Source organism: Puma concolor, chromosome D3 (genome assembly GCF_028749965.1).
Source record: "Puma concolor isolate L17-30 chromosome D3, mPumCon1.1.hap2, whole genome shotgun sequence".
In the NCBI taxonomy this organism is placed as follows: Eukaryota; Metazoa; Chordata; class Mammalia; order Carnivora; family Felidae; genus Puma; species Puma concolor.
In genome coordinates this window covers 58,247,881-58,275,120 of record NC_141678.1, presented here as the reverse complement: position 1 = coordinate 58,275,120, position 27,240 = coordinate 58,247,881, and the positions used below count along the sequence as shown (strand labels likewise).

The following is a 27,240-nucleotide window of genomic DNA, read 5'->3' as shown; positions in this document are numbered from 1 at the left end:
CAAAGTCTGTTTGTTAAATTCCTTTCTATGTCCCATTGTTTCTATATGGCCCAGGAAACATTTGTTTACCAAACATTTATCCCTTTTCACCTTCCTGTGAATTGCTTTCCTTGCCTTTAAAGTCCCAGATCCCTATTCCCTTCCCCTTAGTTTGGGATGACATATATACCTCATTTCGCTTGTCTTTGGAACCTCACACAGATATATAGATTCCCCATATATACGTAATTAAATTTGATTTTCTCCTCTTAATCTATCTCATGTCATTTTAATTCTTAGACCAGCCAGAATTACCTTGAAGGGTAGAGGAAAATGTCAAAATATGCAGGCAAAACCCATCAGCCACATTCATGCTAAATATCTTTTCAAATATAAAAATGCTAAATTAACCTTAACATGGGTTTTAAAAAAATAAACATAAAAATATTTGAAATTGCCTCCATCCAACCTATCCTTTGTAATCATTGGTAATCTATCTTCATTCAAGAACCCAAATAACCTACTTTCTTCAAATACAAAGTCTGAAAAATATACAAACATATTTCACAGGAAAAGTCAAAGAGACACAGTATATACCAAATGTCTACTGGACCTCTTACTGGGTTCTATGTGTCACCTCAGTTCTACTTCGGCTTCTTTGGAAGTTCTTTACTAAGACAAGTACAGCAAATTATAAAGCATCCTTAATGCTAGTACCAAACTCCAAATCCCCAGAATTAAAGCAGTAATTAGAAACCAAAAGTACAGAGGAAGGAGCATATCTATCTCAGATCAACAAAAGCTGAAGAAAATAAACTTGGTGTTGCACAGCCTAATCTAACCTTTTTTAGTTTCACTTACCAGCAACACACGTATATGTATGTAATTATCATTGACCCAAATGACTTTCCTGGCTGGTATATTCTCTTAACATCAACATAAAGTCTCTATCTGTAATTGAATATTCAATGGCAGAGATTATAGCTACTGCAATGTTTTGACCAAGTCCCTTACAGTTCATATTTGTTAATATCAAGTTAAAAATACAGTTAATGAGGGGCGCCTGGGTGGCTCAGTCGGTTAAGTGTCTGACTTCAGCTCAGGTCATGATCTCGCTGTCCGTGAGTTCAAGCCCTGCATCGGGCTCTGTGCTGACAGCTCAGAGCCTGGAGTCTGTTTCAGATTCTGTGTCTCCCTCTCTCTCTCTGACCCTCCCCTGTTCATGCTCTGTCTCTCTCTGTCTCAAAAATAAATAAACGTTAAAAAAAAAATGCAGTTAATGATAAAACACTGGAGTGTATTACCCAATCAAATTTAGATACTGCAGAAACATTAATTTCTTTTGACACTACCAGGAACTATACTGAAGAAAAACAGTTTATGGCTGAAGGGGCATATTTTACTTGTAGATTTAACCCATAAAATGACAACATGGGATACTCACTGTTTACACAGTAGGTATAAAGACATACCTTGTGCCAAACATTACTGCTGAATCATACTGTGCAGGAGATGCAGAACTCATAAGAACAGTAAAAAAAAAAAAAAAAAAAAAAAAGGTGATGTTCAGTCACAGATGATCTGTCCTCACATGACAGAAACAGAAACATCTAGGACCAGGAAATTTCCTAGTCACATTTCTCTAATTGTTTAGGCAAAGCATTGAAAAACTTTCTTTTAACAGTGTGAAAAGAATACCAGATTACACATACATTCTTTTTGTTTTTTTCTATTGAAACTTCTATATAAAGCCTATGAGGGGCGCCTGGGTGGCGCAGTCGGTTAAGCGACCGACTTCAGCCAGGTCACGATCTCCGGTCCGGGAGTTCGAGCCCCGCGTCGGGCTCTGGGCTCATGGCTCAGAGCCTGGAGCCTGTTTCCGATTCTGTGTCTCCCTCTCTCTCTGCCCCTCCCCCGTTCATGCTCTGTCTCTCTCTGTCCCAAAAATAAATAAACGTTGAAAAAAAAAAAAAAATTAAAAAAAAAAAAAAAGCCTATGAGGTGGTCTAGGAAGTCATTAGTGTAATAAAGATCCAAAGACACATGATTAAACCAAATGATTCATAACTATCCTTATACTTTTTAGCAAAGATTCAGTAGCAAATTTATATTTGACATTGCTTTTGTGTCCTATGGAGATTTAAAATGAAGGGGCGCCTGAGTGGCGCAGTCGGTTAAGCGTCCGACTTCAGCCAGGTCACGATCTCGCGATCCGTGAGTTCGAGCCCCGCGTCGGGCTCTGGGCTGATGGCTCAGAGCCTGGAGCCTGTTTCCGATTCTGTGTCTCCCTCTCTCTCTGCCCCTCCCCCGTTCATGCTCTGTCTCTCTCTGTCCCAAAAATAAATAAACGTTGAAAAAAAAATTTTAAAAAATAAAATAAAATGAAAACATCTGAGGCTGGATGATAACTGGGAATTTTATGCAATAGGTGAGGGAAATAGGTAATACTAGTAACCTTGCAATTCATTTCAAATTACGGAATTTCTATCAAATTTAATCACCACTATCTTCCCCATTTGATTTCTACTACTCACTTTCAATGAGAAGATAAGTATTTTACATTAATTTTCACAGTAAGGATGAAAAGAGAGAAAAGAGAGAACATAGGACTTCTATGTGAAATAAGGAATAATAACTATATGACTAAGTGAGCATACAGGGCTGCTTAGACCAAGAATACAGTTTGTTTATTTACCTATTAACTTAATTAGTGGAACAGCAATACACTGCCCCCCCCCCACACACACACCACTTATACCGATGAGAACAATTCCCTTGGTCACAGAGAAAGTTAAGGAATAACCACTGAAACCACATAAGTGGTTATGAAAATGACTACACTAAAAAAAGCACCTTAGAAGCTGCTAACCTTCAAGTATCCATTGCAGGCATTGTGTTCCATGAGAAAAGACTCATCCCAATTTCCTGACTTCCTAATTCAGCCCAGTTCCCAATGCACATATTCTCTTTGCATCCTTCCTGATAAGAAAAAAATATATATATTTAATTTGCACAGTGCACTAGTGTGTTTTCATCCACAGTACACGTGCATGATTTTACTTGTCACCCACCTATCAGAGACAAGTGGTAATTATGTTTACAAAGTATTAAACACTGAGCAAGGAATGCAAAAATATCCCACTCTACACATGACACTGTAATCCTAGTTCTATAACTCAATCAGTAAAACTGATAATATAATTTTGTAAGTTTCACAGGGAGCTAAGTAGAACGTGCAGAAAATGATTCTGCCAAAGTTAACAGCAATGCTTCAAACAATGCTCTATCATCAATCCTAACAAACAGACAAAAAGACTTGCCTCTGCAGGCACTCAGTACACGGACTGCCCTCTCTTCATGTAACACTTCTCTAACGTGATGTAACTTACTAGGACCAAAGATCAGGCGGGCACCGTCTATCCAAATCCAAGAAAGAATCAGTCTGTCACACGTCTCATCAGTTACTTAACTGGGAACACCACCACAGCGGTAAAGCTCCACAGCTTCTCCACCCCAAAACAACTCAAAAACTTCAATCCTGCCAGTGGGGACCCACAGTCCACATGAATCTCAACACTACTTCCAGCAGCAAAGACTTGCAACGCTTTTTATTCCGTAACCAGTACCACCAGACCACGTCCAGCCCCAACCTCTCCGAAAATCCCAGCAAGAAAGTAAATCATCAATCACTGACAGGCCTTCGAAGTCCGACAAGGTCCTGACTTGCTCCTAACAACGCAGACCAAGGACAGTCCTAAACCAAGACAAAAAGGCTCCCTGTCTAGCCCACACCCTACCCCTCCTCCGCAGAGATTCAGCCGGCCCGAGGTCACCACGGTCAGAGGGACCCTCCCAGCCCCTGGCTGGACCAAGATTCTAGGCCATCTTTCCAAAGCTCACCGCCAAGGAGGGCTGGAAAACCTCAGTGCTGAGTCTCCAGCCTGGAGCTCCAGCCTGGAGACAGAATCTGGCTCCCAGCTACCTAACACCCAAGTCAGGGGAAAGCCCGGCACCTACACGACGGCCGGAAAGGACGGCCCCGCCCCCAGAGATAGCATCGAGCGTCGCCCCTCCACTCAGTCCCACGCGACCTCTCGCCGCGCGGTGGAGGGCGCCGGCGCCCCCTGCCAGGCGGGCAAAGGATACAGTCCCGGCTCCAGAACGCCGCCGCGCCGGGGCGGGAGGGGCCCGCCACGTCCGCCATCTTGAAACAACCGCCACTCGGGGCGTCGCGCCGGGGCCGCCCCGCCCCAGCCTCCAGGCCCAGGCCGGATTGGCCGCACGGCACAGAGGCCCGCCCCCGCTTGCGCGACCGGCCCCGGCGGGGCGGAAGGGTCCGGGCGGAGGAGTCGCTCTGTCCAGGCGGCGTGGTGTGGCAGGACCGCCGGGGTCGCGGGTACGAGCGCCGCACGGAACCACTACTCCCAGAGCAGCCGGGGCCCCCCATCTCCGCCTCGCCGCGCTCTCAGGCGCCGAGCACTACAACTCCCGGCGTGCCGTGAACTGGACGGCCGAGCTTCTGGGGCGGTGTCCAGCCGTCCCGCCCACCCCGCTCGCCCGCTGCGTCCCCGCTGCTGCCCCCGCAGCGCGCGGAGCCGGGACGCGAGTCATGGAGGAGACGCCGCCCCCAGGCTGCAGCAAGCCGCACCTGGAGAAGCTGACCCTGGGCATCACCCGCATTCTAGGTGAGTGGGGCTGGGTTCCATGGGGGGCGACTGCGGGACCAGAGGATGTACACTAGAAGCAAGGAGGGGCGGCGCGACGCGGACCCTGTGTGCCAGTGGGCACCGCTGCTGTAACTTCCGTTGTTAAGGAGGAGAGGGGTCCCGGTGCGTGACTAGGCCCACGGAGCGTTTGCGGGTAGTGTGAGGACGCAGAGCTGGGAAGCTTGAAGGTTCCACCCCCCTCCCACTCCCCAACCCAGGGCCCGGGAAGGACGAGCAAAGGCGTGCAAAAGGGAGACAGCGGGCACCTGACTGAGGGGCCGTTGGGTTTCCGGAGAGGCATTCTTGGCCAAGGAAGTATCCTTGAAACGCAAGCCCTTCCTCTGGTAGCAGAGAGCTGGGGAACTGCGCGTGCAGCCTTCCAGGGCAACAACTCCCATGCGCCTCCGGGTACCGCACCCCAAGTGGTTGGAAGGAGTCAAGGCTTGTGCCACTGAAAGGGTTAGTTTTTCCTTTATGGAACCTTTACTTAGCACCCGCCACTGTGTTAGACTCAAGGATTACAAAGATGGGGTGGGGGGGGGGAGGGGAAGCAAAACACAACCTAGGTAAAAATCAACAGCCTAGGTACCCCTAGAAATGTGAGAGGCGGCCAGTAGTAATCTATTATTGCTCAGAAGTAGCACACAGGAGGAGGTGATTGACCTTACCTGGGGAGTTAAGAAATATGGCCTACAGGAGATGTTGCTAGATTTTGAAAGACAAATTGAAGCTGGCCAGATAACCAAGGAGGAAAAAGCCGAAGCAGGCCAAATGTCATGCTTTGATGCCTTCCCATCTCAGTTTTAATAAAATTCAAATTCTGTACTGTGACCCACAAGTCTGTTTTTGAGCTACTCTCCTCTCTTTCTGACCTTATTTTTACTCTTTCAGCTGCAGTGGCCTCCTTGTGTGTACCTTAAACTCACCAAGCTTGTTCCTGCTTCAAGGCCTCTTCTAGACCCTCCCCTTCTCCCTCCTGCCTCCCGCACCCCCCCCATCTTCTTCTAAATGTCTTTCCCTCACTTCATTCAAATCTCATCAAATATCAGTACCTCAGAGAGGCCTTCCCTGAATGTAATTCTAGTAACACCCTTCTCTATCATTGTCTTCCCTTATCTTTTATATATATATTTTTAATCCTTGTGGCTTTGTCACTACTTGGAATTGCTTACTTGGTTGCTTTTTTCATTTGCTGGTCTCTTCTTTAATAGAAGTCCACAAGTCTAGGAACTTTGTCTTGTTCTCCCTGGGGTTCCCCAGTGTCTACGGTAAATGTGCAGTGAGACATGAACCACTATCATATGTTTGGGAGAAATGGTGAGCTTTAGAAATGAAGTTGTAGAATTGGGCAAGGAGAGATCTAATCTTCAAGCACAGCCATATCCTATCTCCTCATTTAAAAAGTTACTTTCTTTTGATTATTCAAGTCAGGCCGGCTAAATTTCCCTTAAGCTGTCAGTTCAATTTAAAGCCCTAAATAATTAAGTAACTGTCAACATTTCAAGTTTAATTTCTACATTTAGTATATTCTATCTGTTATTAAGCATTTCAGGTGTCTGACACATCTGGTAACACAAGGCAAAACCTACCTAAGGAATTAAACTACTCTGGTAATTAAATTTATAGTGAAGCTGGTCTCCCATCAACAGTGTAATGCTCTTTGTAAATTTAACCATAACCTCATAATTTCGGTTAATCACAAGTCAAATATCAATTATATTTTTATTTTTTCACATTTGGCTTTTGTTTTAAAAACATATTAAGAGGATTTTAAAAAAACAAGCTGGCTGACATCCGTGGTGGGTGTGAGGTAAGCAAAGTACTGTACCAAAATCTGCTCCCTAATGTTGTGTGAAGTGTTGTCCGTAACTATGACAATTCTATCCAGTTGCAAACCCAACATTATTTAAAGATAGAGAATGCCAAAAGTGCAAAATAACTATGAGTAAAAACAGAAAACAACAACAAATCCCAGCACTGTTCCAGTGCCAGTTGCTCATTGCTAGAAGATTCTGTGGCAAGCAAAGGCAGACCCAGAAAGGATGCCAGCAAAAGAGGCTAGTTGGAACGACAGAAAGATTAAAACCCGCCCCAATCTGAAAGTGCAACAGTAACAAGTGGTAGAACAGAGTAGGGCTGCAGTAAAGTGACTTCAAAGTAGGCGCTGTCTAAAGGGTCGGCCATACAATTTAAAGGGACCGTATTCCAAGTGCATGTATTCTAGAGAAGAATATGTGCAAAATGGAAGAGTTTTTTTGACAATTGATAATAAGAGGATAAAGAAAAAGGAAAGCTCACATCACTCCCCTATACACAAAAAACCTGCTAAAATATCTGGACTTTGCTTCAACTGAGTGGAAACAGTGTCATTAAAGTAGACATCTTGTTAAACACCACAGTTTCACAAAATGGACAAGAGAAAAGTAGAACCCGTAGAGAATTAATGCTGAAGTCAGGAAATGAAATGCTAAACAATCAACTGAGGGAAAAAATTTTTTTATGATGACAAAATGTTTTCCTACTCAGTGGAACCTGGAGTAGGCAAATGTTACATTTGATAACAGATGATTATACATACTGTGTGAAAAATGATCTGCATGAGATGCAACAAGATCAATTACAGCTGACCTTTGAACAACACAGATTTGAACTGTGTGGTTCTTTATACCTGGATTTTCTATAGTACAGTAGTTGAAATGTATTTTCTCTTTCTTATGATTTTCTTAACATTTTCTTTTTTCTAGTTTATTTTAAGAATATAGTATATAATACATATAACATACAAAATGTGTGTTAATTGATTTTATGTTATCAGTAAGGTTTCCCATAGTAGGCTATTAGTAGTTAAGTTTTTAGAGTCAAAGGTTATACACAGATTTTCAACTTCGTGGGGGGGGGGGTGGTCAGCATCCCGACACCTAACCTCTGTGTTACTCAAGGTTCATCTATATAATCTATATTTCTCCATCCTAAACTTCTCTACTTTTTTTGTAATTCTTTTTTTATCATTTTATTTAATTAATTTATTTACTTATGTTCATCATAAGTGTACTCTTTAATCCCCATGCCAATTTCCCCCATTCCCCTATCCACCTCCCACCTGGAAACCATAAGTTATTTCTCTATAGCTAACAGTCTGTTGGTTTGCCTCTCTTATTTTTCCCTTTTGCTTGTTTGTTTCTTAAATTCCACACATAGGTGAAATCATAGAGCATTTCTCTGTCTCTGACAAACTTATTTTCTTCTATCCATGTTGCAAATGGCAGCATTTCATTTTTTATGGCTGAATATTCCATTAGGTGTTTTATATGTATATATATATATAAATATATATACACATATGTATGTATACATATATACACATATATATACACATATATGTATATATACACATATATATATATACACACATATATACATATATATATATACACATATGTATATCATGTCATCTCTATCCATTCATCAATGGATGGACAATCACTTGGGCTGCTTCCGTGTCTTGGCTATTGTAAATAATGCTTCAGTAAACGTGGAGGTGCATGTATCTCTTTGAATTAGCATTTTTGTATTCTTTGGGTAAATGCCCAATAGTGCAATTACTGGATTGCAGGGTAGTTCAATTTTTAATTTTTTAAGGAACATACTGTTTTCCATACTGTCTGTACCAGATTGCATTCCCACAAACAGTGGAAGAGGGATCTTTTTTATCTACAGCTTCACCCACACCTTCTTTCTTTGTTGTTGATTTTAGCCATTCTGACAGGTATAAGGTGATACCTGATTGTAGTTTTGATTTGCATTTCCCTGATGATAAGTAATAATGAGCATCTTTTCATGTGTCTGTTGGCCATTTGTCTGTTGTCTTTAGCGAAATCTCTATTCATGTCTTCTGCCCATGATTGGATTGTTTTTATTGAGTTATATAAGTTATTTACATATTTTGGATATTGATCCTTTATCTGGTGTCATTTGCAAATATCCTCTTCTAGTCCATAGGTTGCCTTTTAGTTTTACTGATTGATTCCTTCACTGTGCAGAAACTTTTTATTTTGATGTAGTCCCAGTAGTTTGCTTTTGCTTTTATTTCCCTTACCTCAGGAGACATATCCATAAAAATGTTGCCACAGCCTGTGTCAGAGAGATTACAGCCTGTGCTTTCTTCAAGGATTTTATAGTTTCAGGTCTCACATTTATTTTTTTCAATGTTTATTTATTTTTGGGAGAGAGAGAAAGTGTGAGTGGGAGAGGGGCAGAGAAAGAGGGAGACACAGAATCTGGAAGAGGGTTCCAGGCCCTGAGCTGTCAGCACAGAATGTGATATGGGGCTCAAACCCACGAACTGTGAGATTATGACCTGAGCCGAAGTTGGACACTTAACTGACTGAGCCACCCAGGTGCCCACGGGTCTCACATTTAGATCTTTAATCCATTTTGAGTTTATTCTCTTATGTGGTGAAAGAAAGTGGTCCGGTTTCATTCTTTTGCATGTTGTCCAGTTTTCCCAACACCATTTGTTCAAGAAACTGTCTTTTTCCCATTGTATATTCATTCCTCCTTTGTCAAAGATTAATTGACCATTTAATTGTGCATTTAGGGGCGCCTGGGTGGCGCAGTCGGTTAAGCGTCCGACTTCAGCCAGGTCACGATCTCGCGGTCCGTGAGTTCGAGCCCCGCGTCGGGCTCTGGGCTGATGGCTCAGAGCCTGGAGCCTGTTTCCGATTCTGTGTCTCCCTCTCTCTCTGCCCCTCGCCCGTTCATGCTCTGTCTCTCTCTGTCCCAAAAATAAATAAACGTTGGAAAAAAAAAAATTTTAATTGTGCATTTATTTCTGGGTTTTCTGTTCTCTTTCAACTGATACTTTTTCCCAAAAAACAAGTATGAAGCAGAAGAAAACAGCAAGTCTAAACTCCAGACAGAATTAAAATACATAAACAAGCATCTGAGGATATGAAAAACTACCCAGAATCACACACTCAAAAACTAAGAACAGAAATAGAGGGGAAAAAAAGGACGGAAAATGAAAAAAGAGTTGAATAAACTCAGACTATAATTTGAAGGAAACAAAGTTCTAAATAAAGGGTAAATTATAAGGTATCATAAGGAGACTAGATTGAAGTGAATTTAGTCTAGAGCATTGAAGAAAAATAGGAAAACAACCAAGAAAGCGACATAAAAAAGTAAAAGGTCAAGAAGGAAGGGGAAATGGAAGATAAGCAAATAAGGAATGCTATTCATATTATTAGAGTCTGTGAAGAGCAAAAACAAAATAGTGGAACAGAAATAATATTTAAAATTATATTAAAAACTTTCCAAAAATGGGAAAAGATCTGATTCTGAAAGGGCTTCCTGAATACCTGGAAAAAATTAACCAAGAACTATCAACTTTTTTTTTTTAATTTTTTTTTTTAACGTTTATTTGTTTTTGAGACAGAGAGAGACAGAGCATGAACGGGGGAGGGGCAGAGAGAGAGGGAGACACAGAATTGGAAGCAGGCTCCAGGCTCTGGGCCATCAGCCCAGAGCCCGATGCGGGGCTCGAACTCACGGACCGTGAGATCGTGACCTGAGCCGAAGTCGGATGTTTAACCGACTGAGCCACCCAGGCGCCCCAAGAACTATCAACTTTAAGACATACACTAGTAAAAGTAAGATCAGAAATAAAGATGAAATCCTCAAGGCCTCAAAGCAAAAACACAAATAACTTACAAAGTCAAAAGAATTAGACCAGCATCAGACCTCAAAAACCAGCATACCAAGCAAGGTAAGAATAAAACAGTGTTTTTAGGAAATTCAATGAAAGAAGATGTGAACCAAGGATTTTATAACCAGCCAAACTATCTTTCAGATAAAAGAACTTAGGTTTCTGTACCCATGTGCCCTTTCAGAGGAAGTTACTAGAGGGTGACTTTTATGAAATCACACATAGATAAGGAAAACCTAAGCAAAATGACTGATGGTGAGCAGCATTTTCATACACATGCAGACATACATAAATACATACAAAGATAAAACAAAAGTGGGATGAGAGCGAAAGATTAAGGTACCAATGATGATTATGACAAACTAAAGACTCAAATTCCAGGGGTTTTTGTTGTGGCTGGTCACATAGGCAAAACAATCAGCCACAGCTAGTGAAATTGTAGACTCCTAGAAAGATAGCGACGTTTAGTAGGTTAGCCAAAGGTGGGCAAACTAGCCTTGTCAATATTGAATACATCCAAAGGCCAAATTCCCAGGTACGACCAAAGTTGAACCCTGCAAGCTGATCCTTCTAAAGATATTTACATCACGTTGGCTGTTAATTTTTTTCTGTGCAATTAACCCCACCCCACTTCCCCATGCTCCACACACCCTACCTTCAAGCCGTGGTTTCAGGTACATCCTTACCTTATTCTTTGATTTGCATAATAGATTAACACTCTTCAGTTATTCCCTTTGAATATTCGTATTTAGTCAGGGAGATTTCGGCATTATTTTTTCTCTTCTGGCTCTAAAGACCTTTAATGTCTAAAAAATAAAAGACCTTTATCATCATATCTTGGATTCCAGAATCTCTCATATTTCAGCTCTGTGGCCACAATTTTTAAGTCATGTAAATGACCACTTTCTCTGACCTGTACACCTTTGCCTTTCCTGAAAAGTCACCTCTGAATCCACAAATGCATACTGTGTGTCAGAGTTCTTGGTCGCAGACCATGGAATACACTCTAGCTAATTTAAGGCTAGAAAAACCCTTTAGCTAGTCAGGCAGCAGTGGATCGATGAAGGGACATTAGCTCACAAAATCACTGGGAGAGCTAACGGGAGTGGACTCCAGGTTGAGAACCATCCTGCAGAAGGGGGGTGCTAAGAGGGAAGTACCTACAGCTAGTGTGCTAACGAAGCTGCAGACTTGAGAAGTGCCTTTTGCAGCTCTGTGAGAAGATCCAATCTCACATTTGCCTTCTGCCTCTCCTCCTCCCAATCTGTAGGAGAGTGAGTTTCCATGCAGGAATATGGGTCTCCTGAGGGAGCCTAGCTGCAGGGGAATCTGAGAAATCTAGCCTTTAGCTGTCAAATCTCTAAAATACAGGAAAGCACACTAGGAGGGAGCAGGAGTAGGTGTTCAGTGAGCCAGTCACTTTTTCAGTCTTTATCTACCTCCCTCTCTGTCTTTAACTCCTGAGGCCCTTAGGGTCTGTATCACTCAGTTTAACATATATATTGTCTTAAAGTTTTCACTTCCGTTTCATGTTTGTAATGTTTAGGCAGTATTTCTTGAGACAGTGTCTTCTACTTAAATTCCTAATCTCTGGCAGTAAGTCTCCCAAGCTGAGGACATAGCAGGTCCTCATTAATTACATCAGAGATGTTGGCTTAGAGATTTGTTTTCTGTTAGGGTGTGTGTCCCAGTTATCTATTGCTGGGTGGCAAACCACCCCAAAACATAGTGGCTTGGAATAAGCAATTTACTGTTTCTCCCAGTTGACTGGGCTCAGCTGAGATAGTTCTCATTTTGGGTTTCTCCAGTGGTTGCAATTAGATGGCAGCTGGGACTGGAATTATTTGAAGTTCGGCTAGGCTGGAAGTCCAAGATGGCTTTTGCACTCATTTCTGGCCTCTCAATGCTTCTCAACATTCTCTCTTCGAAAGAGTAGCTTGGATTCATTGTGTGGTCCCTCAGGGCACAGAGAGGAAGAGGAAAACTGCCAGTCCTATCTAAGTCCAAACTGGCACAGCATCGCTTTGCTGTATTTCATTGCTGAAAGCCGTCACAGGCCAACCCCAAATTCAAGAAGGTGGAGAAAGAGACTTCTCCTGGCATGGGCTGGCAGGAAAGGAAGGAACTGATAACACCCGGCTTTGGAATAAGCTACCACAGAGAGTTTTCATCTGTGGCATGTCACATAGTTACATGGAGTGGACTATTGGGTCTGAAGACCTGAGTTTCATATGCATGCTATTTAATATTTCCTTACTCTGCCATACAGGTTATTCTAGCCAGGCTGCTCACAAATGCTTGCCATTGATCACAAAGGCCGGAGAGTGGGGATAACTGTGTCTCGTCAGATAGTACTTATCCTGTCACATCTTAATAGACCAAGGACAGCTTGTTATTGCTATTGCTTTCTAAACATCTTCATAATGCTTTCGGCTATCTGTGATATTGTCATTTATAATAAGAAATACATATTTAGTCTTCCTGGTTCTAGCAGACTTTCTAAGACCTTTAGAATTTTCTAAGTGAGGAGAGTGATAAAAAGCTGTCCTTTGTTATGTTAGTGTACCTTCTGGAAAGCCCCTAGGTAACCTAATAAGGATGGGGGCTGGTGGTCTGGACAACCAACTATGATTAGAGGGTTAGAACTTTTGGTTCTGGTCCCTGATTTCCAGAGAAGGGTGAGGGGCTAGAGATTGAATGAATTGCTAGTGGTCAGGGATTTCCTCAATCATGCCCATGTAATGAAGCCTCCATAAAAGTCCAAAAGGAGCAGGCTTGCAGAGCTTCCAGGTTAATGACCCAGAAGGCTTCCACTTGCCATTGTGTCGGGCCCCAGACACATGAGGACAGAAGCTCCTGTGTTTGGGACCTTGCCTTATGCATTTCTTTATCTCACTGTTGATTTATAACATCCTTTGTAATCTGTTAAGAAAATAGGCTTCTTAAGTTCTGTGAGTCGCTCTAGCAAACTAATTGAACCAAAGAAGAGATTCAATAAGGGGGAACCTCTTATTTATAGTCAGTCAGAAGCACAAATAACAACTTGGCTTTGGAACTGGCATCTGAAGTGGAAGGCAGTTTTGTGGGACTGAGCCCTTAGCCTGTGGATGCTGTCTCTAGGTAGATGATGTCAGAATTGAGTTGAATTGTAGGAAACCCAGCTGATGTCTGAGAATTGCTTGGTGGTTTGGGGAAAGCTCCCTCCCATCCCATGTCGGAATTAGCTAAGACAACATGGTAGAAAAAGCATTAGGCTTCATGTTGCAGTTGTGGTTAGAGATTTAGTTCTATGAAATTATTTAATGTTTCTCATCCTGTTTCCTTATCTTAAAAAAAACATAATAATAAGAGTAGGGGCACCTGGGTGGCTCAGTCAGTTAAGTGTCCACCTCTTGGTTTTGGCTCAGGTCATGATCTTATGGTTTGTGGGTTCAAGAACCACATCAGGTTCTGCACTGTCAGTGTGGAGCCTGATTGGGATCTCTTCCTCTCTCTGCACCCCACTCCCCATTCACTCACTCTCTCTCAAAAAAAAAAAATAAAATAAAAGCATTTTAAAAAAATGCTTTACAAGATCATTGAAAGATTAAACGATAATTTATACTACTTCCCTGAAATAGAGCATTGTACAAATGAAATTTATTTTATATCCCTCTCTTCTCCATCCTCAGCACCTCCTCCCCACCAGTGCTGTTTGTATTGTATAACGAAGTCCCTACAGTGGGTATATCTTAAACAATTTATTATAGGATGGTTTCTAAAGCCTATCCTGGAGGTGTTTAAAGTATCATATGTCCTTTTTGGCCCTAAAAGTAAAACAGCCAGTTATTTTATCAGCAAAATGATTTTTTGGGAGGGAGGGAGAATAGCAGAGAATTGCAATTCTAGACATACAAGCTGTGGCAAACAGGAGGCAAGTGTAGAAATGAAAGACGAGAAACAGAGAAAAAGGAAGGAATTGAAGGGGCTGCTTTAAAGGTAGTTCATTGGCGGACAGTGAGAGTTCAGAGTAGTGATGGTTTTTCATTGGCTGGGTTGTTGCTGGGCAAGGAGAAATTCTTTCCTCCTAGTAGAGTAACAAAGGCTTCTTGGGAATGCAGGGTACTTCTCTTTCTGTTGAAGTGTGAAGTTGACAGAGTGGTAGACCTTGAAGGCTCCCGCTTTTGGCCTCCTGACTCCATTTTAAATGAAGTTTCTTTTATTCAGTTTCATACCCTCATCTGTAATAGCATCACAGCAGTTCTGTTTAAGCCTTGTAGACCCTGAAACTGAACCTGTTACCCACTGAATCATTGTGTGCTTGTCTGTCTCAGCCTATTCATAGTGATGCTATCGGCTAGGAATGCCTCAGGCACTCACCTGGGCATGTAGGATTGGTGATGAGCCCCCACATTTTCCTGACTGGAGCCAGTGTTAATGTTGCACCTGGACTGGCACCTGTGGTTCTTACTATGCTTGCAAGCTGCACCTCAGCGACAACAGTTAGGGAACTTTGAAGAAAGGATTTATTGTGCACAGGTCCTAGAGGGCACATGCCAGGCCTGAGGGCCACACAGCCCGATGGTGGGGATGAGGAGCAGACCTGTATCTTTTATTGGGGCCCAAGGGTGGGGAGGCCAGGGTTTCACAGAATCACTCTTTATTGGTGAATTTAAAATTTAGGTGTGGGAATTTGGGCATGGGAGGAGAAAGGCAAGGTCAGTCAAACCATCAGTTACCCCAGTTACTCAGGGCTTTTTAAAAGGGGAACTTAATGAGTGGGGTGCCCTGGTTCCTGATTGTTTAGATTGTAGCTGTGTCATATAGCTGGCAATTCGTTTATTTAAGATGAATGTATTTGAAATGGGTGGGTTGGCAATCAAAAGCTTAATGTCAGGTGCTTATACTGGTTTATATGAAATATGTGTCCTCCAGCAACCCTACGCACTAGACTGCCTCCTGGGTGTAGTTAGATGACATCATTATGCAACCAATGGATTGTTGACAAAGAATTCTGTATTGTGCTGTTTTACTGCAGTTGGAGTAATAGGCTGCTAAGACTGATTAAAGCTAGAGTCTGCATTTGCATAGGTTAATTGCTAAAGGGCTTTGCTAAGGGGCACACAATGAGGTTTGTACATAAACTCTTAACTAGACCCATACATGGAGTCAGCCTAGCCACTTGGAGTGGCCTATCCTCACCCTCTTGTCCTCGCTATAAAGTGTCAGTAATAACATTTATTATTCACTGTCTTACCTTTGGTGGGAACATTACCAAATGGGCCACCCCTGAAGGGCGAGACAGCATCTTCCATCCTAATCAGCCAGGGGCATAGCAAGGACTTAGCCCAAGTGTAACGGCTTAAAGCTCACAGTGTTTTTCCACCTTAGTACTGTGCTTCACAGTATCTTAGAAAGAACATTGACCGGAAAGCATAAAAAAAAAAATTGTGTATATGGTACTTTTTATGTTTCCAAAGCACCATTATCTCTGCTTCTTCAGCTTCCATTATCAAGGGAAATATTCTTATGAGTCTTGTCTCTCTGAATGCTAAGAAAAGTGAAGACTCATCTAAGGTCACACGAGTGGTGAATGTATAAAGCAAGACTAGAATATATGGAGTCCAGCATTCTCAGCCTCCTTTATTGGGCTGTTGCTGTATCCCAAGATTTGAACTTTGTGACAACTTGGAGGAAACTATGATGCATAGAAAGGGCACTAGCATAATTACAGAATCCGTGAACCACATTGTGATATGCTGACTTATAAGAAATATATATTTGCTCACTCAGGTGAAAGCTTGAACAAAGCGGGATTAGGGCTCCTCAGTCCTCCACCCCCAACAGTGCAGTAAAACATCTGCATATAACTTTAACTCCACAAAAAATGTAACTAGTAGCCTACAGTTCACCAGAAATCTTACCGATAACATAAACAGTCAATTAACACGTATTTTGTATGTTGTGTGTATTGTATTCTGTACTTTAAAGTAAGCTAGAAAAAAAAGTTTAAAAGATCATAAGGAAAAGAAAATACATTTATAGTATCATATTGTATTTATTCAAAAAAGTAAGTGTTCAGGTGGACCGATGCAGTTCAAACCCATATTGGTCCAGGGTCACCTGTATATTTTGTCTTAGTCCACAGTTCCTGGCTTACAGCTCCTAAAACCCTTGTAATTTCGTAAGTGTTAAGAGTGGTAAAGATTTTTCATTATGTTAATGAGGTGATTTTTGGAAAGCACTTAAGGATGAGCACTAGTTGCCAGTGGATCCAAACATGGAATTAGAGGATTGGCATTTTCAGTCCCATCCCCTGACCTTCAGGCAGTGAGCAGCCCTAATCCTGCTTTGTTCAAGGGTCAGCTGTCATCTGAGTGAGCAAATATATATTTCTTAGAGGTCAGAATATCACAGTGTGGTTCACTGATTCTGTAATTATGCTAGTACCCTTTCTATGCATCATAGTTTCCTCTAAGTTGTCACAAAGTTCATATCTTGGGATACAGCAACAGCCAATGATTTAATCATGCCTGTGTAATGAAGCCTCCATAAAAACCCGAAACTTCCAGGTTGGTGAACACCTGGAGATTTGGAGACAGTGGCCTGCCTGGAGAAGGCATGGAACTCTGTGACCCTTCCCACATACCTTGTCCTAAGCATCTCTTCATCTGGCTGTTCCTGGGTTATATCCTTTTATAATAAACCAGGAATCTAGTAAGGAAAATGTTTCTCTGAGTTCTGTGAGCCACTGTAGCAAATTAATGCAACTTGAGGAGGGGGTCTGAGGAACCTCCTGATTTATAGCTAGTCTGGGCTTTTGACTGGTGTCTGAAGTATGAGAAGAGGGGGTCATGAGAACCCCCAGTCTTTTGCAGATCAGTCAGAAGCACAGGTGACAACCTGAACTTGTGTCTGGTGTCTGAAGTGGGGAAGGGGAAGGTCAAGGTCTTACAGACTGAACCCATAAGCATTGGGATCTGATGCCATCTCCTTGTGGGACATCGGGGTATCCAAGAATTGCTTCTTGGTATGAGAAAATCTCCCCACAAAAATGTCGGAGGGATTGGGTCCAGGAACCATTTTACACATTAAACTAGTTTAGAAGTCTCTGTCATATTCTTAGAAATTTTAAAAATTCATTTGAATACATTCCCTGATTACAGTATTTACTCCTAGTAAATAACCAAGATATGGCTCAAAATAGAATATACTTAAGTATAAACATATGTGACCCCAACCCTGCATGTGATGGGTTAGGATATCAGGGAAAAAAAAAAATATCCGAAATGGTTTCATGGAGAAGGTGGAACTTCAGCATGGCCTTGGAGTGTGAGTAGGACTTGCGTAGGTGGAGAGACACATGGACATATTTGGGTGTGTATAATAGGAAAGGGATACAGCATAATCAAAGATGAGTGCAGATTTAGTTTGCAGGGTGGGGGACAGAGGGGTGGAGGCAATGAGGGAACTGACCCACCTGGAACAGAGTTTGGACTAGAGCCAGACCAGTATAGTAAGGGCCTTATCCTCCAGATCACAGGGAGAACTGAAAAGATAAGATAAGAAGCAAGCCGAGTTATGGACAAGGTCCTTTGGTGGTATGCTGAGGGTGGCTCAGGCACACAGAGTGTGGCTTTGATTGCATCTACACTTGCAGTGTCCGTGGCCTAAAATAGTGGTGACATTGGGGACAATCTGTGCAGTATGGCAAAGAGAAAAGAGTAGAGGCTTTGTTCGCTAGGGCTGTCATAAAAGTACCACAAAGCAGGTAGCTTAGAACAAGAAATTCTCACAATTCTGGAGGCCAAAAGCCTGAATCCAAAGAGTTGGCAGTGTCATGCTCATTCTGAAGCCTGGAGGGGAAGAACTCGTTTTGCCTCTTTCTAGCTTCTGCTGGTTTGCTGGCAGTCCTCAGTGTTCTGTGTATTATGGATGTGTCACTCCAATTCTCCACCTTCATGTGGCCCTCTTCCCTCTGTGTGTCTCTCCACAAAGCATTCTTTTTATAAGGACATCGTCATACTGGATTTGGGATCCACCCTACTCCAGTGGGACCTCATCTTAACTAATCACGTAGTCAATGACCTCATATCCAGATAAAGTCATGGTCTGAGGTACTGGCGATTAGGACTTCAAAAGTGTATTTTTTTGTAAGGAACACAGTTCCACTGATAAAAGATTTTGTGTCTGAGATTAAGGACTTAAAGATCCTGAGTATGGGTAAATACAGACAAGTGGAGAATGTAGGAGGTCTTAAAATCTGTTGTATTCCAACTCAGGTGGCTTCTCTTTTACCTCAGAATGAATGATGGAACATATCTCCACAAAGAGATTTAAAGACCTTTTCCTGTTTTAAAGATTTAGAGACATGATTTATTTTGTTTTCAGTATATTTCTGGATAGAGTCCATTTTCCATAATTTTAGCCTAAACTTCTAAACCCTGGATCTCATAGAGTAGAAGATGAGTTTTATTTGGAAGAAAAATTAGCAAACAAGTGTCGTATCTTGTAAAAGTTTATTGGGGTGCTTTTCCTTATTCCTTTTGACCATGTCATAAGTGCATAAATTCAGCTCACTGAGATGTTCAGTATGAAATCACTAGGAACATAGAATCTCTGATTTTTGTTCAACAGCTGAATTACTAAGCTGTGACTGGGTGTAGGGGGTATTCAATGATGTCCTTTCGGCCAGGTTGACTCCATGGTCCTAGGTTGTGGGACTGAGTGCCTTCAAAAGACTGAGCAGTTCTTCCTGTTTTGTTTTTTGTGTTCTTAAATTTATTTATTTATTTTGAGAGAGAGAGAGAGAGAACCCAAGAGGGGCAGAGAGAGAGGGAGAGAGAATCCCATGCTGACAGCGCGGAGTCCAATGTGGTACTCAAACACATGAACTGTGAGATCATGACCTGAGCTGAAACCAAGAGTCAAATGCTTAACCGACTAAGCCACCCAAGCACCCCTCTTCCTGTTTTTATCACATGGGTAATAAATGCTGCTCAGAGGAATCTGATATTCCTAGAGTACTCATCAACAGTTAGTCAGCCTCTAGTATTGAAATATATAAGAGCGGGCCTATTGCAGCTCTACAGACTCTTTTTCCTCTTCCAGAATCTTCCCCAGGTGTGACAGACGTGACTATCATAGAAAAGCCTCCTGCTGAACGTCATATGATTTCCTCATGGGAACAAGTAAGTGTTGCCCTTTTGAATCCTTACATCTCCACAAAGAGAGGTCAACTTCAGTGACCCTAAAGAAGGAAAAATTAGGGCAGGAAACCTGTTCTTATCTCAGGCCACAGCTGCCTTCAAGGAAGAGTTCAATTTTCTCTTTTATGTTCAGGCCATTTAACATTCCTTTCAGTTCCATACCATTTCCTCAGCCTGGAGCATCTCCTGTGAGCCTCACTATCATTTGGAGGCAGTGGAACATTCATAGTTGTATACAACAAAGCTAAAAATTCAGGAAGGAAAGGAAAAATTAAATATTAATAAGCATGCTGAGCAGAATGTGGATAAGTGTTACAGGGAAGTACCTAACCAGATTAATAGCTACTGCTTCTCCAACCCTCCTCTGAACTTTTATTCATTTGTTCAATAGAAGTTTTAAGCTCCTAAACTGGGCCAGGCATTGTGGTTGGTGTTGATTCCTGGGGATTCAGTGGTAATCAAAAAACGGTTCCTTACCTCTTAATGTTACTGTGTAAGACATAGTGTAGATCGTTATGAATATAATTACCAAGCAGACTTAGCACAGTGAGAGAGAGGTAAAGGGAGCATTGTCAGGAGGACTGACTTAGTTCGAGGTTAAGAAAGGTTTTTCCTAAAGAAGTTATGTGGAGTTGTTAACCAGACAGATGGGCTCTGAGAAGGGACTTTCAGCCTGTGGGAAGGCTTTGAAATGGGAAGGATTAAATTTTCTAAGAGCATAAAGAAGGTCCCTGTGGCTGGTGCACAAGAGAGCAAGGGAGAGAGATTGGTAAGGACTAGGACATGCAGGCTTCTTAAATCATCATGAGTTTGTGCTTTATTTTTCTTTTTAAGTTTTAATTTTAATTCCAGTTAGTTGACATACAATGTTATATTAATTGCAGGTGTACAATGTAGTAATTGAACAGTTCCATACATCATCACCCTGCTCATCATGACAAGTGCACTTTTTAATCCTCATCACCTATTTAACCCATTCCCCCAGCTCCCTCCCCTCTGGTAGCCATCAGTTCTCTATAATTAAGACTATTTCTTTCTCTCTCTCTCTCTCTCTCTCCCTCTCTCTCTCCCTCTCTCTCTCCCTCTCTCTCTCCCTCTCTCTCTCCCTCCCTCTCTCCCTCCCTCCCTCCCCCTCCCTCTCCCTCTCCCCCCCCTTCCTCCTCCCTCATATTTCCCTTTGCTTCTTTGTTTTGTTTCTTGAATTCCATATATGAGTGAAATCATATGGTATTTGTCTTTCTCTGACTCACTTATTTCACTTCGCATGATACTCTAGCTACATCCGTGTCCTTGCAAATGGCAAGATTTCATCTTTTTTATGGCCAAATAATATTCCATTGTATTTATATACCACATCTTCTTTATCCATTCATCAGTCCATGGAGACTTGGACTGCTTCCATATCTTGGCTGTTGTAAATAATGCTGCTGTATAAACATAGGGTTGCATGTGTCCCTTTGAATTAGTGTTTGTGCATTCTTTGAGTAAATACCCGGTAGTGTGATGGCTGGATCACAGGCTAGTGCTATTTTTAACTTTTTGAGGACCTTCCGTACTGTTTTCCACCATGGCTGCACCAGTATACATTCCCACCACCAGTACCCAAGTGTTCCTTTCTCTCCACACCCTCCCCTGCACCTCTTCGTTTCTTGTGTTGTGTTATTGATTTTAGCCATACTGAGGAGTGAGACTGTCATAGTGATGATTTGAGTATCTTTTCATGTTTTGGTGACCATGTCTGTACATGTCTTCTACCCATTTTTCCAATTGGATTATTGGTTTTTTGGGTATTGAATTTTATAAGTTCTTTATATATTTGGGATATTAACCTTTTATTAGATGTCATTTACAAATATTTTCTCCCATTTTGTCAATTGCCTTTTAGTTTGGTGATCGTTTCCTTTGCGGTGTAGGAAGCATTTTATTTTCATGTAGTCCCGATAGGTTATTTTTCTTTTATTTCCCTTGCTTCAAGAGACATATCTAGAAAAAAGTTGCTATGACTGATGTCAAAGTTGTTACTTTACTTACTATGTTCTCTTCTGAGATTTTTAGGTTTCACATCTCACACTTAGGTCTTTAATACATTTTGAATTTATTTTTGTGTATAGTATAAGAAAGTGGTGCAGTTTTTTCTTTGACACGTTGCCAACCAGTTTTTTCAGAACCATTCGTTGAAGAGACTGTCTTTTTTGCATTGGATATTCTTTCCTATTTTGTTGAAGATTTATTCACCATACAGTTGTGTGTTTATTTCTGGGTTCTCTGTTCTGTTGATATATGTGCCTATTTTTGTGCCAGTACCATACTGTTTTGATTACTACAGCTTTGCAATATAACTTGAAGACCAGAATTATGATGCCTCCAGCTTCACTCTTTTTTAAGACTGCTTTGACTACTCAGGGTCTTTTGTAGTTCTCTATGAATTTTAGGATTGTTTGTTCTAGTTCTGTGAAAAATGCTGTTGGTATTTTGATATGATTGCATTAAATCTGTAGATTGCTTTGGGTAGTATAGACATTTTAACAATATTTGTTTTTCCAATCCATGAACATGGACTGTCTTTCTATTTCTTTGTGTTGTCTTCATTTCTTTTATTAGTGTTTTATACTCTTTGGAGTACAGGTTTTTTCACCTCTTTGGTTAGGTTTGTTCCTAGGTATCTTATTATTTTGGGTGCAGTTGGAAATGGTATTTTTTAATTAATTTCTCTTTCTGTTGCTTCATTATTGGTATATAGAAATGCAACAGAATTCTGTGCATTGATTTTGTGTCCTGTGGCTTTACTGAATTATCAGTTGTAGGAGTTTTTTTGCTGTCATCTTTTGGGTTTTATATATGGAGTATCAGGTTATCTGCAAATAGTGATTTTACTACTTTACCAATTTGGATGCCTTGTATTTCTTTTTGTTGTCAGATTACTTGGGTAGAACTTCCAGTACTATGTAGAATAAAAGTGGTGAGAGTAGACATCGTTGTCTTCTTCCTGACCTTAGGGGAAAACTCTTTTTTCCCATTAAGGATGATGTTAGCTGTGGAGTTTTCATATGTGACCTTTGTTATGTTGAGGTATATTCCCTCTAAACCTACTTTGTTGAGGGTTTTTATCGTGAATGGATGTTTGGCTTTGTCAAATACTACTTCTGTGTCTTTCAAAATGATCATATGGTTCTTATCCTTTCTGTTAATGATGTAATGTATCAGGTTGATTGATTTGCAAACATTGCAAACTACTCTTGCAATCCAGGAATAAATTCTACCTGATCCTAGTGAATGATTTTTTTAATGTATTGCTGGATTGCTTTGCTAATATTTTTTTGAGGATTTTTGCATCTATGTTAATCAGGGATACTGGCCTGTAGTTCTCTTTTTCAGTGGTGTCTCTATCTGGTTTGGATGTCAGGGTAATGCTGGCCTCATAGGATGAATTTGGAAGTTTTCCTTTCTTTTCTGTTTTTTGCAATAGTGTGAGAGGAATGGGTATTAAGTGTTTAAATGGTAGAATTCACTTGTGAAACCCTCTGGTCCTGGAATTTTGATTATTGGGAGTTCTTTGATTAATAATTCAGTTTCTTTGCTGGTCTGTTCAAATTTTCTATTCCTGTTTCAGTGTTGGTAGTTTATATGTTTCTAGAAATTTATCCACTTCTTTTAGGTCATCCAATTTGTTAGTGTATGGTTTTTCATTTTATTCTCTTATGATTGTATTTCTTTGGGATTGGTTGTTATTTCCCCTCCCTTGTTTGTGATTTGAGTTCTTTCTCTTTTTTTTTCCTGATAAACCTGAATACAGGTTTGTCAGTTTTATTGATTTTCTTCAAAGAAATAGCTCTTGATTTCTTTGATCTGTCTTACTGGGTTTTTTTTTTTTTTTTTTTTTTTTTTTTTTAGTTTGTTTGTTTACCTTCTATATCATTTATTTCTGCTCTAGTATTTATTTCCTTCTGCTAGTTTTAGGTTTTGTTAGAGTGTTTAATATAAACACTTTCATAAAAAGTTAGAGTGTTTATTTGAGCTTTTTCCTGCTTCTTGAGGTAAGCCTGTATTGCTATAAACTTCCCTCTTAGAACCACTTTTGCTGCATCCAGAGGTTTTGGACCATTATGTTTTCATTTTCATTTGTTTCCATGTACTTATCTCTTCTTTCATGTCCTGGTTGACCAATTCATTGTTCAGTAGCATGTCTTTTAACCTTTATGTATTTGTGGTTTCTCCAGATTTTTTTCTTGTGGTCGACTTCTAGTTTCATAGCATTGTGGTCAGGAAATATGCATGGTATGATTTTCATCTTCTTGAATTTGTTGAGGTTTGTTTCCTAGACTAATGTGCTCTATTCTGGAGAATGATCTGTGTGCACTTGAAAAGAATGTGTATTCTGCTGTTTTAGGATGGAATGTTCTGAATGTATCTGTTAAATCCATCTGTTCTAGTGTGTCATTCAAAGCCATTGTTTCCTTGTTGATTTTATGTTTAGATGATCTGTCCATTGTTGTAAGTGGGACGTGAAAGTCTGCTACTGTTATTATATTATTATTGATTACTTCCTTTAAGTTTGTAATTAGCTCTTTTATGTATTTGGGTGTTTCTCTGTTGGGTGCATAAATATTTACAATTGTTGTATCTTCTTGTTGGGTTGTAATCTTTATGATTATATAGTGTGTTTCTTTGTCTCTTGTTACAGTCTTTGTTTTAAAGTCTATTTTGTCCGATGTAAGTATTGCTAGTGTGGCTATCTTTTGACATCCACTTGCATGGTAGATGTTTTTCCATATCCTCACTTTCAATCTGCAAGTGTCTTTAAGTCTAAAACGAGTCTCTTGCAGATAGCATATAGATGGATCTTGGTTTTTAATCCATTCTGTCACCCTGTGTCTTTTGATTGGAGTGTTTAGTCAATTTACATTCAAAGTAATTATTGATAGAAATGTATTTATTGACATTTTCTGAAGATTTTCTGTGTTTCTGAAGGTTTTCTCTTATCCTTTCTTTCTTTCATGGTTTGATGATTTTCTTTAATGATATATTTGGATTTCTTTGTCTTTATTCTTTGCGGATTTATCCGTGTTTTTTTTTATAGATGATTACTATGGGGTTTATATATAACCTCTTCTGCCTATAGCAGTCTGTTTTAAGTTGATGGTCGTTCAAGTTTGAACCCATTCTTTTCTCCTCTCCTCCCTACATTTTCAATACATATTATTATATTTTATAACCTTTTTTGTGAGTTCCTTGACTGATTTTTTTATAGCAATACCCATTTTTACTGCTTTTTTATTTCCTACTTCTATACTATCACTTTTGGTCTTTCCATTCAAAGGAGTTTGCTCTTTATTAAGAGAGCAAAGGAGAGCCATTGAAATGTTTTAAGTACGGAACTGGGAAGTTCAGATTTCTGCTTTGGAAAAGTCACTGTGTCTGAGGAATAGCAAATGGATTTGACCAGGGAGAAAAATTAACCTACCATTTAATAAGTGCCTACTAACACACATCATATAATTTATTTTAGTTAATCCTCATAATAACCCTGCAGGGTAGATATTGATATCTTCATGTTACCAATGAAGAAAGTGAGGTCCGTGCAGGTTAAAGAGTTTGTCCTGGATCACAGAGCTACCAAGTGGCAGAGCCTGAATTTGAACTTAGAGTTACCTGCCTTATCTAAGCATGACCATGTCTGCTCTGGCAGACTGCCCTCATAATGGAGGGCACCACTATGGCAGCCTTCCCCTGGGCAGCAAAGCATCCCACGGTATGTATGCATGTTCAGTCCCTGCCAGCAGGGCTCACCCTCCATGGACTGAGCCAGTGGCACCTTCTTTGGCAGCTCAGTAACTGGTAGTTAAAGTTTCTAGGACCTCCGCTCAGTCAGCACTCCCAACTTCTCATGGGCTCGCTTAGCCCCAACCCCCATTTCCACTCATAGTTCACAATAGAAAAGGAAATTTAGAACAGTGTATATCTGCTGAACTCTTGCTGGCTGATCAGGGAGAGCCTGCTTCTGGTGCAACTGTGCCAGCCTGGCCTTGTTGACATTGTTTCAGCCCTCTGATCCTTTATAGGCCTAAGTCAGCCCTTAGGGAGTGCTTCAGAGTGCTTTTTTGTGAGTGAGATCCTGGTGTTTTCCTGTCTCCCAAAGAGAAGGAGATTCCTGGCTTGGAAGCCTGAGTTCGTTGACCTGGATGGGAGGATGAGAGGGCAGGAATGCCTTGTCCTAGGTGGAACACCATTGAGGTGGTATCATATTGTGTCACTTATTTAATGAAGTAATTTCTGAGGCATATTTTTCCTTGTGTCTTATACCAGATATTCTTCAGAACTCTCTAAGACGACTATTCATTTGTCCTAGTTTAACTTATGCTGTACTTTATTCATTGGGAGCATGACTTCCATGGCTGCTTTTTAGGTCTGGAGTCTACAGCTGATCTCATTTAGATTTAATTTGCCCCCCTGGACAATGCATCTTTATTGGGTTCCCTTGAGCTTAGAGTGACATTAAGGGGAATGGATAACTGAAAGGCATAATGGGTAAGCATGAGACAAAGAGATTTTTAGCTAACTGAGACAGTCAATGGAACATTTTCTTCAAACATACTCAATTGGGGTAATTTCTGTGAAAGCACCTGGAATAATATGATACAGTGATTTGGAATTTTCCATTGAGTGCTTTACTTGAAATATCCTAGACTTAATTACAGTAAAATATGCCGTACTTAAAGTACAAACAGTATTAGGATCAGCAGCATAGAAATTCACTTGTGCAGTTCCATGGCTGAGCTTTCTGGAGGCTTGTTGGATAGATACTTAAAAGCTAATGTATGGACACAGACAATAGAAGAGTTTTGGGTATGCGCTTTTGTTTTTAAGATTCTGTTTTTGTCTAGCACATTTTTTTTTCTGGTTGTTCTGGACAAAACATGGTCACTATAGAACATTTGGAAATTAAAAAAAGATAAAAAATGAGAAATCCTCTACGACTTTACCACATAGAGATAATCACTATTACTATACTTTTAGTTGTGTGGGTGGGTGGAGGTGAGCAATGAATAGTATGGTCTAGGGACCCCCTAAGAGTCCAAAAATGGGAATTGGGACTTCTTGAAATGTATGTCAAATTTACTAATGTGTACCTTTTTCTGCAGAGCTGTGTCTTCCAATTATGAAAGGGATTCATAACCCTAAAAAGTGTAAGAACAGGTTTTTGTAATAATTTTTTTTTTTGAAGCATAGTTGACATACAATCTACATTAGTTTCAGGTGTACAACATAGTGATTCGACAAATTGGTACATTCGGCTATGCTCACCACACATGTACCTACTATCTGTCACCATACAATGCTATTACAATACCACTGACTGTATTCTCTGCTGTACTTTTCATCCCCATGACTTACTCATTCCATAACTGGGAGTCTGTACCTCCCTCTCCCCGTAACCACTTTTGCTCATACCTTGCCCACTCCCAGCAACCATCAGTTTGTTCTTCGCGTTTATGGGTCTGTTTTTACTTTTTCTTTGCTTGTTTTATTTTTTAGATTCCCCATATAAGTGAAATGATATGGTATTTATCTTTTGTGACTTATTTCACTTAATACAATAACCTTCAAGGTCCATGTGTGTTGTCGCAAATGGCATGATCTCATTCTTTTTTCATTCTTTTTATAT

The 27,240-nt window shown here is 40.7% G+C and overlaps 2 protein-coding genes across 11 annotated transcripts in view; one reads left to right on the top strand and one right to left on the bottom strand.

Moving 5' to 3' along the window:
- Window positions 1–4,426, bottom strand: part of KIAA1328 (KIAA1328 ortholog) — a 361,755-nt gene extending 357,329 nt beyond the window's left edge. For 7 of the 8 annotated variants that reach the window (XM_086682787.1, XM_086682788.1, XM_086682785.1 and 4 more), the window contains exon 1: window positions 4,126–4,426. In XM_086682787.1, coding sequence (XP_086538913.1) covers window positions 4,126–4,426 — 301 coding nt within the window. Of the gene's footprint in view, window positions 1–576; window positions 652–1,451; window positions 1,481–2,848; window positions 2,959–3,879; window positions 4,088–4,125 lie in introns of those variants that run through there. The other variant, XM_086682789.1, reaches the window with a different exon arrangement.
- Window positions 4,427–4,530: 104 nt separating this feature from the next.
- The window catches only part of TPGS2 (tubulin polyglutamylase complex subunit 2), a 69,849-nt gene continuing 47,139 nt past the window's right edge, over window positions 4,531–27,240 (top strand). For 2 of the 3 annotated variants that reach the window (XM_025931443.2, XM_025931445.2), the window contains exons 1-2: window positions 4,531–4,664; window positions 19,480–19,559. In XM_025931443.2, coding sequence (XP_025787228.1) covers window positions 4,589–4,664; window positions 19,480–19,559 — 156 coding nt within the window. In that variant the 5' untranslated portion in view covers window positions 4,531–4,588. The remainder of the gene's footprint in view (window positions 4,665–19,479; window positions 19,560–27,240) is intronic. The other variant, XM_025931444.2, reaches the window with a different exon arrangement.